The sequence below is a fragment of the Parus major genome, chromosome 4A, assembly GCF_001522545.3.
Source record: "Parus major isolate Abel chromosome 4A, Parus_major1.1, whole genome shotgun sequence".
Lineage (NCBI taxonomy): Eukaryota > Metazoa > Chordata > Aves > Passeriformes > Paridae > Parus > Parus major.
The window spans coordinates 15,580,290-15,600,304 of NC_031772.1; the positions used below are offsets into that span (position 1 = coordinate 15,580,290).

The 20,015-nt window shown below is 54.3% G+C and overlaps 1 protein-coding gene across 12 annotated transcripts in view; it reads left to right on the forward strand.

Annotated features, from left to right (window-relative positions):
* The window catches only part of DLG3 (discs large MAGUK scaffold protein 3), a 78,417-nt gene that overhangs the window by 24,695 nt on the left and 33,707 nt on the right, over positions 1–20,015 (forward strand). For 6 of the 12 annotated variants that reach the window (XM_015626495.1, XM_015626496.1, XM_019006543.1 and 3 more), the window contains one exon: positions 14,500–14,553. The exons of 1 other annotated variant lie outside the window; for it this stretch is intronic. In XM_015626495.1, the coding sequence (XP_015481981.1) occupies positions 14,500–14,553 (54 nt within the window). Of the gene's footprint in view, positions 1–472; positions 852–14,499; positions 14,554–20,015 lie in introns of those variants that run through there. 5 more of the 12 variants (XM_015626505.3, XM_015626504.3, XM_015626501.3 and 2 more) reach the window with 5 other exon arrangements.

Genomic DNA, 20,015 nt, shown 5'->3' on the forward strand with positions numbered 1-20,015 from the left:
GGATGAGGATGAGGATGACGATGAGCGCGGGGATGGGGATGAGCGCGGGGATGAGCGGCGCTGCCGGGGCGGGGCGCGGAGGTTCCGCCGGCGCGGATTGGCCGCTGCGTGGGAGGGGGGGCGAGAGATGCTCCGCGCCGCCGCAGGTGCCGCGGTCCCGCACCGAGCCGAGGCGGACCGGGCTGAGCCGGACCGGGCTGAGCCGCCCCATGCAGCGGAGCGGCTCGGAGCTGCTGCCCCGCGCCCCGAACCGGGAGCGGCCCCGGGACTGAGTCGCGTTGCGGGCGATGCCGCGGCGCGCCCCCGCGGCGATCACCGCGCTGTAACACCATCCCCCTCCCTTCCTCCTCCTCCTCCTCCCACGGGGCCGGGGGCGCCGAGCGGGCGAAGAGGCGGCAGGCGCGCCTTGCGCGGGGCGGGGGCCGCTGCCGCCCCCTGAGCATCCCTTCCTCCCTCCCTCCCTCCGCCCCTCCGCGCCGCCTCCCTCCCTCCCTCCCTGCCGGCTCTATGGTGTGAGGGCAGCGATGCACAAGCACCACCACTGCTGCAAGTGCCCCGAGTGCTACGAGGTAACGCGGATGGCGGCCCTGCGGCGCATGGACCCCCCGTCCTACGGCGAGTGGCAGCACGAGCAGTACGGCTACGGCGGCTACGGCTCGCAGACCCTGCCCGCACCCGGGGGGGCCGCGCCCGCCGCCCGCGGCAAGGCCAAGCTGGGGCCCCCCGCCCGCGACCCCGCCGCGCTGAAGCCGCCGCCGCCGGCGCCGGGGAAGAGCGCGGCCAAGGTGAACGGGAGCGGCCCGGGCTGGTGGCCCGAGTGCACGTGTTCGAGCCGCGACTGGTACGAGCAGGTACGGGCCAGCCCCGGGCAGCGGCTCCCCGGAGCGGGACGCGACGAGGCGGGCGGCTGTCGGGGGAACGCGGGGTTCGTGGCGGGTTTCTGGCACGCTGCAGCATCACCCCCGGGCGCCGCGAGCAGCCGGCGCGGATGCTGGGGCTGGCTGCCGGCGTCGTTGCGGTTGGCCGTCGTCGTCGCTCGGGTTGGCCGTCGGAGTCGGTCGGGTTGGCGTTGCCGGTGTTCGGACTGGCTGCCGCGGTCCTGCCCTGCGTTGGAGCCGCCTTCCCACAGGGCCGAGCGGGGCCAGATGGATCTTGCTTGGCGCAAGGTGGTCGTCGGCCGTGATGTATTTTGGACGCCCCACCTGAGGTGCTCGCTGCTTGCAATGCCGTCGCCTGAAGCCCTGGCAGCATCAAGGGCATCCCATCATGCTGTGTTTAGCAGGCATGGTGCGTGCTGCCCGCTGGGCAGCCTCGTGGGTTCGCAGCGTTGCTTGCCAGCGCTCCCAAACTGTCACCCACTCTCCATTGAGTTGTGGTTTCCTCGCTCTGCTGCTACGTCCCTGCTCCCCGAGATTATTACGTAACCCTGCTCTGGTCGCTGGCGTGCTGTGTGCATTTTGCCCCATTTCACTGCCTCCATTTCTTCCCACACACATTCATTTTATTAGCGTTCTCCAAGACCCGTTCTCGGGTCTCTCTCCCCTAAATGGAGAGACCACTCTTATTTTGAGCCCACAAGCCAGCTTAGAAAATGGTTGGATCTATTTGCAAAGCATTAAAATGGAGGCTAGACCCTGCCTGAAAAACAATTTACCCTGCTTGAGAGAAAGGCATTTCAGTTTGCTTCTTCTGCTTCTTTCATTCATTATCTTCAAACCTCACATGATTTCTTATTGATCCTTCTAATTATTATTTCAAGATGCTGTAGCAGACAGACACACGGGAATCAATGGGAATTCTCTCCTCCTCTGCTCTCAGCAAACACAACCCTCTTCTTCCCTTCCTCTATTTTTTCTTCATTACTGTCTCAGTCTGTAGCTCTGGTTGAAATAATTAGATTCATAGCTGATAGCTCAGATGATATTTACAGAAGGCACCAAAAACCCCAGCCACCTTCCTATGAGCCTGGTCCTGCTTTCTCTCTCCTTTTCTGCCACTTTTTACCTCAAAATCAGCCTCAGCTCTCTCTCACTTGCTGATTCCTGGCAAGCATTCTTCCATCTTTCCTCCACTATCTCTTTCCTTCCCTCCATCCAAAGCAGCAAGCTCGGGGAGCAGAAAATCGAAGCATGTTTGCTCCCTCCTTTCTACTCCTGCTTTGCATGAAAGGTCTGGCCCGGTATTCCTGGTAAGACGATTGCAAGCAGTGTGAGAAGGAAGTGATGCCAGCTGCATTGCTGCCGTGGCAGGCTGGGCAGGGGAGCCTTTCATGTTTTTGCAATGGTGGAAGAGAAATCATTGTCTCTTTGTGGTGCTGCCATGGAGCTTGCGCTGCTCGGAAAGTCCGCGTTGGGAATCTCTGCTCTGCCTTTGCCTTTCTGAACATGAGAAAAAAAAAAAAGGGAAATCAAAAGCTCCTCACGGCATTGCAAGCAGCAGAGGATGCCAGTGATTGAGGCTGTGTGAGCATAGCAGGGTCTGCATGTAGAATATGACGTGTGTGCTATGTGCACTGCCTGTATCAGAGCAGGCAGCAGCTCCCTGGAGTGGAGCAAACGTATGCCGTGAGTAAAGCTTTGCAGCAAAAGCCTCGGCAACGCTCTCCTCCTGATCCAAGGCTGCAAAGTGCCTGAGCCCTGACAAATCCCTGTTCTTCCCAGTCCAGTGGTGGGCAGAGGGACAAAAGGTGGTAACATGGAAACATCTAGGCATGGCTTGTGCCCAGACAAGCAGGTCCAATTGGCTCTGGGAGGCTGGGAGATGTTGGGCTCTGGGTAGATTTGGCTGGAGGTTGCAGATGCAAAGCAATTTCCTTCACAGGCTGCCTCCATGTCCAGGAGAGCCTTGGCTGGAGGCAGGGCTGCCATTTTTCAGGGCTTCCCCTTTAAATGAGCTCGTTGTCCCTGAAAGCACTTCCAGCAGCTGAGGTGGGAAGGGGTGCACAGTCCAGAAGGCTTTCCCGGGTAAGCAGGGATCTGTTAATCTCCTGGGGAGCTTCACCTCCTCTCATTTAAGTATTTTTTCTTCCCTTGCTTCTTCACGCATGCAGAGAAGTGTGTGCTAGTGCTCTGGCACCAGAAATGTGCTCACAGTTGCGTATGGTGGTGTATGTTCTCTGACATCATGGCATACTCACATACCCTGTGTGCAGCTCCACGGCATGTGAGACGTGCCCACACGTGCTGCCCAACACACAGCACAGTCCCAACGTCAACCTGCACCTCCTCCCACTTCCTGCCCCCGTCTGTTCTCTTCTCCTGCCTCTCCCCTTCTCTAGGACACATTTTAGCTTGCTCAGGCAAGCTAAGTAACTGAGAACCCCTAATCCTCACCAGAGGGAGGGAGGAAATCTCTGAGGTCTAGGTATCTCATATCTTTTTTGCTTTGCTTTTTTTCTCCCTTCTGAGATATCTTCCATTTCTTTTCCCTTATCTGTCCATGTTCCCTGGTCATTAGTTCCTGGTGTCTGCATTTGATGTCATTGCTATCCTCCACTGCTTCCTTCACTATCCCTCCCATTGGCCCTGTGCCCTCCTTGTCTCTCTCTGCTCACTGGTGGGGGACTCAATTCCTCCCCTGCCAGACTGGGGTGACAGGAGGACTCCTGGCTTTGGGAGAGGAACAGCAGCGTGATCTGGGGAAGCATCCCTGATGTGCAGCACTAGAGGAGCAGACTGCTCAAACCCCTCCTCTCCCCTGCACAGTGACGCCCAGGGCCCGCATGGAGAGGAGTGCTCAGCTGCCTGGCCATGTCCAAGCCCCTTTTCCAGCACTGCTCCATGAGCTGAGGGTCTGGAAGTAGCACCTTTCCCTCCCACAGGAAATGTCCAACCCTGAGTCTTAGTTCACTCTAAAGAGCCCAGTGCCAGGCACATGGCACCCATGAAGGTCTCAAGGGTGTCACCAGCATTTCCACATGCATTTCAGGTGTTTGGGGCATGGGCTGGGGAAGGGGCCCAGGGCAGTGCAGTTCCCTGGCCTGTGGTGAGGAAGTGCTCTCTGCCTCAGGGCTGCCCCAGGTTTGCTGGCCCTGCTTGGCCAGGAATACAAAGTTCTGCTGCCCCTCTTTCTGTGGTCCCTTTCTCCCTCTTGGGGTGGTCACAAGGATGCAGAGGGGAGTTGGAGCAGCATTGCAATGAGACCTTGGCCAGCTGCAAATGCCTGGAGCATGCCAGGCTTGTGTGGCCTCCACCCCTGGCAGAAGTGTTTCATGGCCAGGCAGGTGGAGGAGTGGGACAGATCTTCCCTGCCCGCCCTCAGCAATGAGTGTTTCACTGGTTTTCAGGGATGGTTTTCGGTGCACAAGCACTGCTTGTTGAGTTCCTCCCATGCCCTGGACAATTAACTGCAGTAGGTAGGCACAGGACAGCACATCTTGGTCAAAGCACCAGCCTTTGCTGAGCCTTCAGATGATGTTGGACTTGGGGCTCCTGTCTCTTGGGGCATGGGTGGCAGGGGGAGGAGAGAGCTTTGGGGAAACCATGTGGGTTCTGACCAGGTTTCTGAGTGATGAGCAGGTATGGCTGGAAGGAAGGAGGGAGAGCACCAAGGGGGCAAGCAGGAAGCCAAATACAGGTTGCTTTGTGGGAAATGGCTGAAGCCCCAGATGTTCCCTGGGGAGGTGCGAGGGAGGGTGAGAGGAACAGGGTGCCGGGGACATGGAGGCAGTGGAGGTGGTGAGGTTGGCAGGGTGATGTTGCTATGGCTACTCCCATGCTATTCATAGAAGAAATTAGCTAAATCTTTGCACTGAAACGTGGAGGAGGAGAGAGGAGGAAGGCGTTCTCTGTGTTTGGAGGGAAGGAGAGAAGCCAAAACAGGAAGGGGGTGAAGTTTTCCTTCTTTTCTCTGTGCCTGTACTGTGGAGGGGCATTTCAGGGGAGCACTGCTGCCTGAGCTGCCCAGCACTGGCAGGATGTGGAAGGATGCAGGCAAAAAGGAGCTGTCCCATGGGAAAGCCCTCCCCGCAGAGCTTCCACACAGAGCCCCACATGGCAGGATGAGTTCTGTATCGTGCCAGGAGCACAGGAGACATCCTTTTAATTAAAGACAGCCAATCTGTGAAAGGTATTTTTGGCAACCTAAATGTAGATGCAACTGTAGTGAAACTTGTCCTTTGCATCTGATTCCATTGCTGAACAGTGCTTTTCTGTTCCTGGCCCCATCCATCTGCTTAGCCCCTACTCTGTGGTCACTGGTGGTCCCCCTGTCCTCCCTCCACCTCCAGCATCTCTTCCAGCATGTCCCCCTGGCAGTGAGAGTCCCAGAAGTCTTCCCTCTCCCTCACTCTTCATCACACTCCACTCCCTCGTGAGGGTTTTGATTCCCCTTCCACAGACCTGTTTGTCACCTCCTCACTCACGATGTGTAAATCTGCGTGTCTGTTCCTAATATATCCCCCTCCATCTGATCTCACCTCTCAGCTTGTTTCTTGGGCATCTCCATCTGGTGATCCTGCCGTCATCACCCAGTTGAGTTGCTATAACCAGGTACTGAGCTGCTCTCTTTCCCCCAAGCCCAGCCTCACACCCAGCCTCGCACCCACCCTCGGCCCCTTGCCCCATAGGAAGAAGCTGTTTTTTCTGGTGGTTTTGATGTTCCTTTCCTGCCCCTCAGATGAAATCGAGGTCTAGGTAGTGCTTTTTAAGGTCACCCCCCTTCCCTGTGCCTCTCCTGCTCTCCTGGAGAAACCTTAACACAGAGATGCTGAGTGAGCTGGTTCTCACCTACCCTGGAGCATCCCGTGTCCTGCTGTCACCCATCCCCTGGACTGAGGAGGGTCAGATGTTCTCAGTGCTCCTTCACAAAATATATTGAATTCATTCAGGAGTTGACAGCTGAGGACGTTTGTCTCCTTAGTTTATTTATTCACCTGTAAGATTTCCCCCCCCTTTCTTTGGGCACGTGAATCCCTTGGGCAGGAGCTGTACGCTTGTGCTTGTTGGCTTTTCTGACTCATCCCTTTAATACAGTAAGGGATAATGTTGGAATTAGAGAAGTGAGTTGAAGGACTGAGCTTAGCTCCTCTCCAGCTGGATTACTGACTGCTGCCTGCCAGCCAGCCCAGATGTGCAGGCTGCAGCCCTAGAGCTGCACCAGGCTGCTGGGTTTGGGGTCTTGAGCTGCTGGAGGGACCCCTGCAGCAGCACAGGGAGAGGTGCTGGGGCTGGAGTCAGAACTGGCTGTGCTAGAGATGGAGTTGCTGCTCTGAAGGCCACATCAGTGGAAGAGGCCCCATCAATGCAACGTGTGGAAGAAGAGCAAAGTACCTGACAGAAATGGGGGGATGTGGCCCTGCCACACTGCTGGAGGAGGAGGAGGAGGTGGAAAGTGCATTGGTGAGGCATGCAGGGCCGAGCACGGGCATGTTCCAGCAGGGGTGTGTGCAATGTGGAGGAAGTTGCTCCTCATGTAGAACCCGGGGGCAGCAGGAAGCCCATCAGCCTCCACTGTGACAGCACCTGCTGTCATTCCTGTTGGAGGGATGTCCCATGCCCACATGACTGCACTTTCCACCAGCTCTTCCACTGTGACTGGAACCTGCCTGAGCCCACTCCTGACCAATGCCAGGGATTCAGCAGGGATCTGCTGGCCATCCTCAGGCTGTACAGTCCCACAGGGGATTGCATGAGAGGGAAACCCAGGGGACAGCTGTACCAGAGACCCAATCCGGGTACCCCGGGTGCAGAGGAGGGTGGGAGGAGGAAGCAAAGCAGAAGCTGTCAGTGTTCCTGGAGAGTTGCCTTGTTCGGGTAAGCCCCTCGGCACGTCGTGTGCTATTATGGGAGGAGAGAAGCTTCCGTTCCTTCCAGAGCTGTGAATGCTCATTTAGAGAGGGGAAGTCATTAAGACTAATCAGGACGTAATCAGGGCCGCGGTGATGTGCCGGGCGCCCGCTGCGCACAGCCCGGTGCAGGATGCTCTCCAAGGGGACCGTGGTCTCTGGGTGCCAGGGGAGAGCAGGTCCAGCGCTGCTCTGTGACACGAGGAGCTCATGTGGGGGATGAAGGGGCTCTGTCTGCCACCCCAAACCCTGCAGGAGGGACAGTGAGCCTGGGGCTCATCCTGGCAGCCGTCATTCAAGGGTGGGTGTCACTCTTGCTGTGAGGTTGTGCCAGCACTGTGGGTGCAGTGGGCTGTGTTAATGCTCACAGCTGGTTTTAACGCATGCAAAGATGGGATGATGTAGGGAGTCCTCAAGGGCCCTCGTTACAAATCTAGCAATATGCTGTGAGCGTGTATCAGGGACTTAGAGATAAAAACTTTTAATACAGTGCTTAACAAGTTCAGAACACCTGAATTTGGAATGAACTTCACAGTTTAGCTTGCAGAGCTCGCCTGATGGGGCTTGCAGAAGAACTGCTCCAAGGATGTAATTATTTTTGGGAACATGTAGCGCTTCAGAGCACCCCGGACCAGACCCTAGATACCTTCTCGTCACCTTTGTATTAACTTGAATTTATTTTGAATCTCTGTTGATGTATCTTGGTTTGCTTTTTTCCCACAGAAACAGGTTTCTTAGCACTTGTTAACTGAGTGTGCACTGGAACTTACTGAAAAGAAGAAATTAGGATATTTGAATCCCAGAAACCAAAGAAATCTTTATTCTAACAGTGTTCCTTATTCCCTTTTTTTCCCCCTATACATACATATTTGTCTGAGAGGAAGATAAAAGCAATGTGACTCTTTCAGATAATAACAACTCTTCCTGTGTAAAAAGGAATCAAGTCAATTTTATTTGGTACCGCCAGGTCAAAGAGAAGCTGCTGAAGCCCAGCAGCTCTGCAAATTGGGTCACTTATTTTAGTGGGCTGAGCCTGGAACAGGATGTCTAACTTTAAACTTTGAACACCCTGGCCTTAATGGTTTCTAAATGGATACTTAGATTCGACCAAGCTTCTGTTTGGGAAGCTTTCTTCCTTCACTACTGAGTAAAGGCTTTTTCCAGTCCCTATTTAAGGTACTCTTAAAAAAAAAAAAAAAAAAAAAAAAAAGGCACCAAAACAAAGATTAAACTTTCAGTAGCTGCTTGTGTTCACATTACACTTTGGGCACTTCAGTGGCTTTGCCAAAGATCCTTGTGACCGGGGATCTTTCAAGTCCCCTGTTTCCGGATGGCCACGGTGCTTTGAGCCAGTGCCAAGGTGCAGCCCTGGTGCAGGGGTTCTGCTGCCACGGCCCCAGAGCCTGCTTGTGCCACCAAAACAGCCCAGCTCGGACATTTCCCACAGGCAGCCTGGAGATAAGGGCTGTTCTTGCTTGCAGGCCACCAGGCTGGCTGGGAGCCGAGCACAGGCACACAGGCAGCAGCTGGCACCTGGCTGGATGGGACTGACGCACTGGGTGCAGGCACCTGCAAACTCCAGAGTCAGCCCCAGCATCCTTCCCTACACCATTAATGTCATGTGTTGAGCTGTGCAAGAGGGCAGGGGCCAGGCTCAGCCTGTCATTCCCCTTCATGCAGGCATGCTGGTGGGTCATGTTGTCCTCCTGCCCAAAGCATGTCAGCCAACAGGTTGCCCTTGCAGGAGATGAGAAAAAGTGCAGAGAGAGTTACTTTATCCAGCCCAATTAAAATGAAGGGCGATTCATCTCTGGCCAAGAACTTCTGCAGCCTCCAAAAGTCTCTCTCCTCTGTTTTCTTTTACTCCTTTTCCTTGTCCCAGCCTGTGGGAACCCTGAAGGATCAACTCTCCCTCACAGGTGTCCAGCTCTGTTGATGCTCCCAAGCAACCTCAGCTCTGGCCACCATGTCAAGCCAAGAAAACAAAGAGAGATGAGTACAGGGATCTGTGAGGATGGGACCAACCCTGGCAGCAGAGTGGTACCTCTTCCCTTGAGAATAGAAGGGTTAGTTCAAAGCGTGGATTTGGTCTTAAGATGTCAGAAAAGCCCTGCATCTCATGGGCCAGCTGGGAGCAGCCATGCATTGCTTCCTAACAGGAGGACTGTGAGGTGGCTTCCCTGGGCACAGCCAGGTGAAAACCAGTGTGGTCTCTGGAGGGCCAGAAGCAACCTGGAGGGAAGATGCCAGCACCTCTCTGCTCTACACACCTGCTCTCTGGCAGATTCATCCCCTACTTGTCTCAGGCAGCCTCAAGAGTGGGTTTCTGTCTGGCCTTAACCTCAAGTACAGGTTGCTGTGGCTGTGGAGGAGCTGTGTCCTCTCAGGTGCAGTGGGAGCTACATGTTGGGCTCTGGCTTGGTGCAGGAAGTAGCCCAACATTGGGAAAAGCAGCATGTGGGCGCTGGGCAGGCAAGGCAGGCACAAGGCAGATGAGCATGTCAGTGCTCATCAGGGTGAGTGGTGGTGAGCACAGGCTCTCCGTGTGTGCTGTGCAGGCAGGACCTGAGCTTGTTCCTGTGAAATTAATTCATCAGCTTTCTGCAAACCCGCTCCCCACAGCAGCAGGAGACTGTTGCTGTCTGGGTGTCCTGCAGCCGACCCCGCTGCCGCTGCAGCATCACACCACCCTCGGCGTCCCTGAGCCAGTACCTGCTTGTTCACAGCCAGAATTCGACACGGTTGGGTCCTGTGACAGAGCAGCTGCTTTCATAGCTGTAAATGCACAGCTTTCTCCATGGTTTAACACCCTTTTTAAAAAAAAAATCAAAGCAGATGGAGCTGGACTACAGGCAGCTCTGTGTCAGCCCTGATTAGATAATTCTGTTGGGTATTTCCCCACTTGTGACCTCTGCCCCTGAGAGCTTTTAAAGGGATGTAAAGACCGAATTTCACTTATCTCCAGAGCCATTTCCTTCTGAGTGTTACTATTATACCTCAGATGATAAGAAACAAAGGATATTAAAAGACAGATTGAATTTTCACGCTGATGCAGTGTGGGGAAATAAAGGAGTTAAATTAGTACTTTACTTCTCATGCATTATCCCAGTGTCTCCAACAGTCACTCTGTCCTGCACATTCTTTCTTGCATGACACATGGCACACACCACCCTCCTGCAGAGAGCAGCTCTGTGTGTTAGGCTTGGTATTTGCCATCTCTGGAGGCTGCTGTTATTCCTGTTGCTGGTTAAGATGGAAACGTGTCTATATGTGATCACAGTCTGGTTGCCCTTGTCCTGGGACATCTGTACACACGTATTTTGCCTTCAGGATGTATGCATCTCCTGACCTTTGTGGGCTGGCCCCCATGCCGGTTCTGTGGAGGATGTGAAGCTGTGGCAAAGCTTTGGGATCTCAATTTTGAAGACATTATCATGAACTTTCAGTTCAGAGTCTCCCTGCCCAGCTCCTGTGTGCTAGCCCTGAGAGCAGTCCTCGGGGAAATGCCACAGGGCAGGACCCAATCCTCAGTAGCTGGTTAGCGAACCTCCTCCATTTGCATGTAATTGCAGCTTTTTTTTTTTGCTTGGAAGTTTTGGAAGATCATCATGTTTTGCAATTCCAGCCTTTGTGCCAGCAGAGGACAGCAGTAGAAACTGTGGTGAGGGGTGATAGCTGTAGATGTTTGGAGCTTTGGTGCTCCCAGGTGACTGTGTTAGTGTCACTAGGCTGGCACGGCCCAAGAGGAGCCCAAAGAGCAGCAGTCCCTCTCAGATCACTACCCAGAGGGAATATCTAAGGGTGTTTCTGAAAGGCCACATCCTGTGACTGAGATTTTTTCCGAGCACTGCCTGGTTACTCCCTGCACATGCTGCAGTGGTATTGCTCCAGCCTGTAGAGGAGGAGACATCCCTTCTGCCCTGCATACAGTCCCACAGCATCCTCCTGCCTTGAACCATAGAGGCAGTTTCCCCAAACAGGCACAACACTTTCCCAAGGTCTCCACAGGGAGCCAGTCCCTCTCCGGGGGCTGCCTGGGACAGATTGCTGCTCCTTCCATCAGCACTTGGGCTGTGACTGCCACTAGCACTGTCGTGCAGAGCTCAGTGAATGCAAGGCTCTGCTTCTCTCAGCCCCCATGAGACCAGAGAGCTCCTGAATCCTGACCTTCAAACTTCATCCCTCTTCACCATGGTTCCCTTTGACTCCTGTTGCTGCCCTGATTTTCTCAACAGCTGTCCTCTGCTTCACTGGCTTTGTGCCCAGATCAATCTCTCTGCATCTGTGCAGTGCCCTCCTCACTCCACAAGGTCCTCCTTGAGTGTCTGCAGCCTCCATCCCCTGAGACCAAGTGCCTCTGCCTGATGGAGAGTGGTCAGGACACTCCAGCTCCACTGGACTTTGGTGATCCTGCTGCCATGCAGTGAGCACTGTAGGACTTGGACCTCTTCTCTTTCCATTTGTAAACCCCTCCAAGCACAAACAGGGCTTGGTACATAGTATTGTGATGAAGGGGTTTATATGGAAGAAATCTGACAGCCCCCATTGAATGTGATCTGAATGCACAGCCCCATTCCCTCTCTTCCCTGCATGCAGCAAGCCCCTGCTCCTTAGGGCATAAATTACTTACTGTTCCTTATTGAGGAATTGAGGGCATGGTTAATTCACCAGCACGTTCCTGCTGCCCAGCAAAAAATTATGACACTCTCTCTCCTCCCCTGGCTAGCAGAGTTGCTTGGTACCTGCACCTGACTGGTAGAGGGAGGCAAAAGCTTTTTATTTTCAGGTCCTCTGCTTATTTCTGAGTCTTGGGTCTTGTCTGTCTCTTCAGTAGGACAGGCAAAGTGCAAATATTGAAATATTTGCAAGTGGAAGACAGAACTAATCCCCAAACCCTTTTCTTGTAGTAGTTGGAATAGCTGGCCACAGGAGGCAAGTGGGGATTTCCTGGTCTGAGTTCCTCCTGACCATGTGTGACTTTGTTTTAGAGCAGCGACTCACATTCGGTATCTCCTGGGTCCCATCTGGAGCCTGAGTGGGAAATTGTGCTCCTAGCAGTATTTTGAGATGTAAAAATCACTAGTGTGGAATGGCTGCAAAGGATGTTCAGTGCACAGGGAGCAGGCTAAACAAAATATGTCCTTGGGGCTCACCACTGTGTGAGCGAGGCAATGTGATGTGTGATTTTTGGGCTATTATTAATTCAACAAAGAGTGCAGTGGGGCTCAGTGGAGGACTCAGGCTGGACCTGCAAAAGCCTCTATAACATTATTATATAGAGCACTTCTCCCTGGGAGGGATCCAAAGCATCATTTATGGAGTTGAATTCTTTTTATAAATCATAGGGCACATGATGGGCTACATTCACTTAGGCTGCCTCTTCTGCATCCTTCCTGGAAACTCATCTAATAAGAGCTGGCTTCTGGATGTTCAAACCTTGATGTGTTACCGGTTGTTAATTATTGGCAGTAGAAGTGCTTCTTTTTTGCCTTGAAATGTGGAATCCCTTCCTAGAATTGCACAGGGGACTAATAAAAGCTACTGCCAGGTTTAATATATTCTATCTCTCAAATTATCTGGATTAAATACAAGGACTGTGTACTGCCAGAGAGGGGATATTCCCAGTTTAACATTGCTTCTGGGCCTTGGAGATCCCAAGACACTGGACCTGAAAATTGTGATTCTCTTTTGTGTGGGGGAGGGGTTTGGCAGGAGTGCTTGGAAGTGGTCATATTTCCCTGAGTTAGAGAATTAATTGCCATAAAAACTATGGTTTTGTAACCAATAGTTACAGCTGCAGGAAAGATCAGAAAGCATCTGAATAAATCAAATTAACTACCTCCTGCTCCATCCATATGAGAGCAGAACCTTCCAGGGCAGGATTTAAACCACAGTCTGCTTGGCCCTTAACTCTCTCATCCACTAATTGAGGAGAGTGAATAGTCTAGAAATAGGGTCAACTAAAACAGGACACGGTGGGGACTGCCATGCTGGGTTATGGGGAGAGGCTGGTCTCAGTCAGGGATGGGTGAATCCATACAAGGGTGATAAGGAGGCAAGACTGGTTCCTATGAAAATACCACGGACTCAGAGGTTGTTGAGCCATGGGGTCCCTGATAATGGACAGACAGTGGTCCCTGGTAATTGCTTCAATAGCAATCTTTCTAGCCCACACCTTGACTCTCTGGTTGCTGACTCTGATGTTCGTGATGCCCTAAGGCAGCCGGTTCACTTCACCTCCCCCCGGTAGTTCACGTCTCTTGGCGTGTCTCACTCTGGCTGCTGTTCTTCTCACGAGCCTTGGGATGATGAAGCGAGTTCCAACTCACCGCTGACTTTCCAGGCTTTGCACTACTCCCTTGTATGCCGGAGAGGAATGTCAGCCGTGGGATTTTGCCTCTCGCTTTTGGCGGCCCCTCCCTGACGCCCCCTCCCAGAGCCCAGGGAAGCTCCGCGGAGCCCCGCGGCTTCAGCAGCCGGCGGCGCTGGACAGCTCCGGCGGGCGGGCCCCGGCCGCCCCTCCGCACCCATCGGCCTGGCCCTCGTCCTGCGGCCCCCCTTCCATCCCGGCCGCCCTCGTCCCTGATCGTCGGCCGTCCCACCCCGGTTCCTCCCGCCGCTCTGACCGTCCCGTCCCGTCCTGTCCCGTCCCATCTCATCCTGCCCATCCAGTCCCGTCCAGTCCCGTCCTGTCCCATCCAGTCCTGTCCAGTCCTGTCCCATCCCATCCCATCCCATCCCATCCCATCCTATCCCATCCCATCCCATCCCATCCCATCCCATCCCATCCCATCCCATCCCATCCCATCCCATCCCATCCCGTCCACTCCCATCCAGTCCTGTCCCATCCAGTCCAGTCCAGTCCTGTCCCATCCCATTCAGTCCAGCCCAGCCCAGTCCAGCCCAACCCGGTCCAGTCCCATCCTGTCCCATCCCGATCCTCCTCTTCGGCCTACGGCACTGCATCTTCGCCGGTCCTCTTCTCCCGGGAGACCCTCCCTCTCTTCCTCCCTCCCTGCTTCCCTGGCCTGGCTGCCCTCTGCACGTGTGTCTGCCCTGCGATGTGCAGCGAGCCGAGGGGCAGAGGGCAGCCCAGGAGGGGCAACACGGAGAGAGGTTCATGGGGAGCCTTTTAGGACAGGAGGATGCATGTGCTGCTGTGGAGGATGAGCCGAGGCTGCCGAGCAGAGGGTTTACCCCAGGAATAATAATGATAAGGGACCAAATGCTGTCACCTCTCCCAGGGCATGGTGGCCCTGTGCTTAGAAGGAACAGCAGCTGTTGGAAAGTTCTTGAAGGCCTGGTGTGCTGGCAGTAAATTCCTCCCTCAGAAGGGCTTCTTTCCCTACTCTTCATATCTCCGAACCCCTCACTAGTGTGAATTTCACATAATTTTTGGTGCTGGTGGGAGTCTGACACAAGCCTGAGAGAATTTCCAATCTTCCCCTATCTCCTTCCCAGCAGCCAAGGCCATGAAGTGTTTGGGACACACCAGGACTGAGGACAGGACTGATGCCCAAAGCCATTCTGTGGCCCTGCTCCTGTCCCAGGGCTGTTGGACACCTAGAGGAGGGACTAACAGAGCCCTTCCTGAATTTCTCTCTGCTGCCTGGCCTGGAGGGTCTGTGATGGCATGGCCAGGGGAGAGGCAGTGCACCATGAAGGGCTGGGTTCATCGCTCAGCTTGGTGACATCCCACTTTTGTCTCCTCACAGGCCAACCCCGCTCCCATTATCGTGAATACAGACTCGCTGGAACAAGGGCTCTCTGTAAGTCTCCCAGTTTCGTTTTGCTTCCTTTGATCAAGTGCTGCATTTTCCCTGCTCAGCAATGCAGGAAAGACTTTTCCAGCTCCAGGAGGCCCTGGTAAGGCAGCAGAAGATCCTGCTACTCACGCCATGTCCCCACAGCTCATCCCACCCCTAAACCTTTCTAGGGCTGGGTGACACTGCGCAGAACCAAGGCCAGCAGCAGGCAATGCTGGGGACTCCAGCAAAGGGAGGTACAAGGCAAAAGACCTCAGCAGAGGAGCTGGGGATCCAGGCTGGTTGTGTTCAGCGTTAATCACTTAGCCATTTCCTCTGCTTCCTATGCAGGGGGCTTGAGAGGCTCTGCTGGGGCATCCTTTACCTTCCTGCACTGCCTCAACCACCTTAGGCAGCCCTGGCCCATCAGGAAGGGGGCAGGGCTCTCTGGATGCTTGCTGGCATCTTACTCACCAGTCTTCAGGGCAGCAGGGCCTGTCAGATGCTGCTCCTCTCCCACTGGAGGCTTCCAGCAGCTGAGCAGTATTTGGTGAGTGTGTTTGCAGCCACAGCGCGTTTGGCACTCCTGGCATAGTATAAGATAATCCTCTTCAGTTTGTTGCAGACAGGGTTTGCATCCTGCTGCATCCGTCCCCAGAACTCATTCTTGCTGGGGGGGTGAAGGGATGAGAGCGGCCAGTGTGGGTTTCTGGCCAGCAGCACTGGCTCTATGCTTGTGGGATGCTTCCCTTTTTTGCCCAAAGGAGCCCAGTTAACAGCTTGCCAGGGCTGGGTGCTTTGTGTTGGGTTTACTTCTGGTGCATCAAACTCCAGCTGCCTTCCACAGCAGTGAAGCAGCACCAGGACTCAGAGCTGGGGTGGGTTCATCTTTGGAGTCAGGGGCCACAGGTGACTTCTGGGGATTGAATTTCCCCTGTAGAAAACTGCAGGTCTCAGCCCACAGCCTGTGGTGGGGTCAGTGCACATCAGAGTTGCAACTGGGCTGGTTTAGAAAAGCTACAGAAAAGAAGAAAAGACTGGCTGAGACCTTTCCAACCCTGGGTGTATGGTTTAATTATGCCTGAATTAAAGACACCTGACACTGGGGAGGAAGGCAGTGATGCATCTCAGCGTGGTGGTCCTGGGTCCAGCAGCCCTGTACGAATTTGGCAGAGGAGAGCTGCTGTTCCCAAAGGTTACCTTCCCCAAACACATGGCATGGCAGGAGGGCTGTGGGTTGGAGGTTCTCTCACTGTTCTGGGCACCCTGGCTGCAGGACAGTGCCATGTTGCAGCTTCCTGTCTGCACTCTCCTGGCTGTTCTACAGGGAAATGGGAAAAGGGCAATGTCTCCTGCAGGGAAGGGACCACCATCATGCTGGACTGGAGCAAGTGAGAAGTGTGCCATGAGCAGGGCAGGGCAAGGAGGTACTCCTGGATGGAAAGTCTGCTTTCACATCTGTTTTGTACCCTCCCTCAGTACAAAATGTCAGACGTTTGGAGGGACATTGACCACTCATCATCGCAGGCAGCAGCATTGCATCCTTTGCCACACGCCATCCATGCCCGTCCCTCCTCCCTGCCTGTGTGCCCAAGGGCAATGAGAGGTGAGCCCAGGGGCCAAGGACAGGCTCTGTCACCCCGGACAGACTCCCGAGCCCTGCAGAGGCCAGGAACCTCTGGGAGCCCTCATGCAGGGCAGCAACCACTCCTTCCACTGCAGTGCACTCCATTTTCCTACTCTCCCTGCTGCCTCCTTCTACTCCAGCTCATTAACTTCGCATCCCTCCCTCCACCTCCACCCCTTCTCCCTGCACTTTGGCTGGGTTTCAGGGGGTGCTCTGCACCCCAGACAGATGCCAGCATCATTGTGGGGGTGACAGTCACTGATCCCATCCATCCAAACTCAGCAGACCATGCTGGGAGCAACTGTCCTGCAGGGGTCAAAAAGGCCACCAGCTTGTAGCTGTGATCTGCTGGCTGTGCTCTGGTGAGTGTCACCACCTGGGTGCCTGGAGCAGCCCATGCCCAGAGCAGAAGACACCTTAGTTTGATTCCTCTCAGCATCCAGCTGGAAACCCTCTTGCCTTCTACTTCATGTTATACCAGGAAACGGGCCTTGCTTCATCTTTTCCTTCTCTGGGGTGATGGAGTCCGCAGGCTTCATAGAAAACAACTCCCCAAAACTTCAGCAGTTTCCCAGGTCAGCAAAGGAGCCTCACCAGGAGCTTGCTGCAAACACCAAAATACCAAATCTAGAAGCATGGGATTTTTTTACAAACCCAGAATCTGAAGCCTGTTGGTACAGCGTGTATTTGGAAGGGTTAAAGTCACATCTTCCAGTCTTTAATTACTTAACTATTCAGTGCTTTCCTTAATGATAAACAGATGGATGTATTCTAGTTTCTTCCTGTTCTAGCTCCATTGATTGCATTGCACTGGCTGCTGGGCTGGATTTGGCCCTGACTGTTTATCAAGAAGTCTGTTCTGCATTTCAATGTCCCCATCCACCCACTTCCATCCCCAGGAGCATGTAGCACCAGCGGCACTGTAAGATGGGGGCTGCAGCACTGGGATGGCTGGGGCTCAGTGTGTGGCTTGAGCAGAGCCCAGCACCCTCAGGTGTGATAAATATACTATAAAATGCCTGCAGTATTAAAATCATCCCTTGAAGGGTAAGGAGAGTGCTAGAGGGCACCAGCCATACCAGCTCCAGGTTGTTGCTCACATTTTTTCACATCTTGGTGTATTTTGCCCAGCATGTCCATAATGGGGAGTAGAGAACTGGAAAGAGAGTTTCCATGGCAGATGGGGTCTCTGCATTTCATAGCTGCCTCTCTGAAGCTAAAACAACTTCTTGCTGCCAGGAAGTCCCAAAATGAGCAGGAAAAGTCACTCCAAAGCCCTTGAGGAGTTGAAGGTTTCATAGTCTGGATCCTTGGAGTCTGATTTGGTGCCTCATTGCCCAGCAGTGAGGTGCAATCACCTCTTCAGTTGCTCAAAATTCAGGTGTGAGAAAGACAAGTGCTTTCCAGGCCTGATGTCAGCCAGTGAGTCCTTCACACTTTGGTACCAAGTGCTGGCTGGGGCACATCCCTGTGCCAGTTCCTGCAGGCAGCATGGCTGTGGTGTCCCCCAGCTGTTGCTGCAGTTGTCAGGCTGCAAACCCCTTCACTCTGCCCAAGCTCAGCAGGTTGGTGGCCGCAGCCCTCTGGCAAAAGGCTGACCAGAAATAGGGCATTTATTCATTCAGTGTACAAGGCCAGCACCATGGGCACTGCACACAGGGGGGTTGAGGCCAGGGGATAGCTGGAAGCGAGTCAGTAGGTCTCAGTGCTGTGGCAAGACACGTGGAGGTGAAGGGAGGGAGCTCTTGACCTATTTTCCCTGGGCCCCCTGCCATGTGCAGGCAGGAAGAGCTCTCCTGTGCCAGCACTGGCAGTGTCTGTGCCAGCGGGGAGGTGCCCACTGCACGCACTGCCCTGGCAAGGGCTGCTCCCCTTTCCCTATCCTGAGGCAGGTGTGGGGCATCACCAGGTGCCCTCCACACCTAGGGCTGGCTGAGACAACCAAGGGCTGGCTGCCCAATCTTCAGACCCTCTCCATTATCTCAATAAATGGTTGCTCCACCAGCAGGTCCCAGTGCTCATCCTCATCCCATCCTAAGCACAGGATATGGGCATGATCTTGCTCCAAAAGGGCCAGTGAGTGGTGTTATCCATCCTGCAGGTTATTTCCTCTTGCAGCCTGGTTAGGTATCTGGGTTGTATTTGAGGAACCTGATCTTTGTCTCATAAATCTGGCCTTCCTTTTTATTTAAAAAACAAGCAAACAAGCAAAACCACAAAAAACAGCCAACCACCCTCCCCAACCCAAAAAACCCACCTCAAATCCTTACTCTCCAGCAAATTGCAAGAGGTGTTCCGTGTGTGTTGTTGCGTTGTTGGCCGGCAGAGCCTGCAGACAGCTTGCAGTAGCTCTGGAAGGTGTGTGCTCTTCTGTTTATCAAATGAGTGTTAACTCTGCAGCCTTCTGTTGATGAGCTGAATGCCGTCACCGGTAACTATTTCCCTCCTGCTCAAAAGAGGAGAGGGCCAGTAAAGGCACCTCTTTCCGAGCCCTCAGGTGGGCTTTTTGCATGAGAAGGGCCTGGAAAAATACACACATACTCTTTTCCATGAGAAACCAGGTGATGCTAGGATCAGGATATGCTGGGAACAGCTAATTAGCCCCTGACACTCCTGTCAGCTCTGCAGGTGTTACACGAGGAGAGGAGAGCAGGGTGTGGTGTGCTCTCACACCCTGGAGGTGATGGAGCCAGGCATCTTCCCACTGGAGTTGGCCCCAAACAGGATCTGGGAAGGAGCACAGGGCACTGGCAAAGGACAGGGGGAGCAGCCTGTGGCAGAGGCAGGTTTTGGCAGCTCTGGTGGGTATCATGGGGAGGTTTTTGCCATCAGTGAGTGACTGGTATTTGATTTTTCTGACGCTGGAATGTTCGCTTTGTTGGCTTGTTCCCTTGGTTACGTGGTATATATTAAGTTCTTCATTTGGCTTCCTTATACAATTAGCTGGTATTCCATTGCGTGAATTTTGATAACATAATCTGAGCTAAAACTTCATGGTCAGGCCTGGCTGACCACAGCATGTCTGGACAGTGCAGGCTGCTCCCAGCAGGCACCGCATCAAGCAAGCACCTACACCGCCAGCTCCCCAGGAGCAGTGCAAAACTGCTCAGCATTGGCAGCGCAGGGACTTGGGGAGAAGGGCTATTCCAGCTCACCTGCCTGGCAGCACCAGGGGTCTGATGGGGTCTGTGTGCCGGGGTGTCTGATGGGGTCTGTGTGCCGGGGTGTCTGATGGGGTCTGTGTGCTGGGGTGTCTGATGGGGTCTGTGTGCCGGGGTGTCCAACAGGGTCTGTGTGCTGGGGTGTCTGATGGGGTCTGTGTGCCAGGTATCCTGGATGTCAGAGTATCCTGGATGCCACCAGCAGCAGCCACTCCTCAGTGGGGCCTGTGTGCGCTGGCTCTCACCATGGCTCACAGATTGTCACAGTTTTCTGCAGATCCCCATCCTGGAGGGATGTGTACGCTGTTCCTCTGCGGCCGTGGGTGTGCATATGGCTGGCTGTGTGGCAACTGTGTTGAATGCCAAAGCACAGAGGACAATGTGTGTAGTAGCAAAGGGTGCCAGGAATCTGAGTTGCTGGAAAGCCGGGGAGAGGCGACGCTGCGCCCCACGCACCGGGATACCAACTGCAGAGAGGGGATGGGCTGGAGACCGTGCTGACGAAGGCCGTGCTGAGGGAGGCCGTGCTGAGGGAGGCCGTGCTGAGGGAGGCCGTGCTGAGGGAGGCTGTGCTGAGGGAGGCCATGCTGAGGATGGCCGTGCTGACGAAGGCTGTGCTGAGGGAGGCCGTGCTGAGGATGGCCGTGCTGACGAAGGCTGTGCTGAGGGAGGCCGTGCTGAGGGAGGCCGTGCTGAGG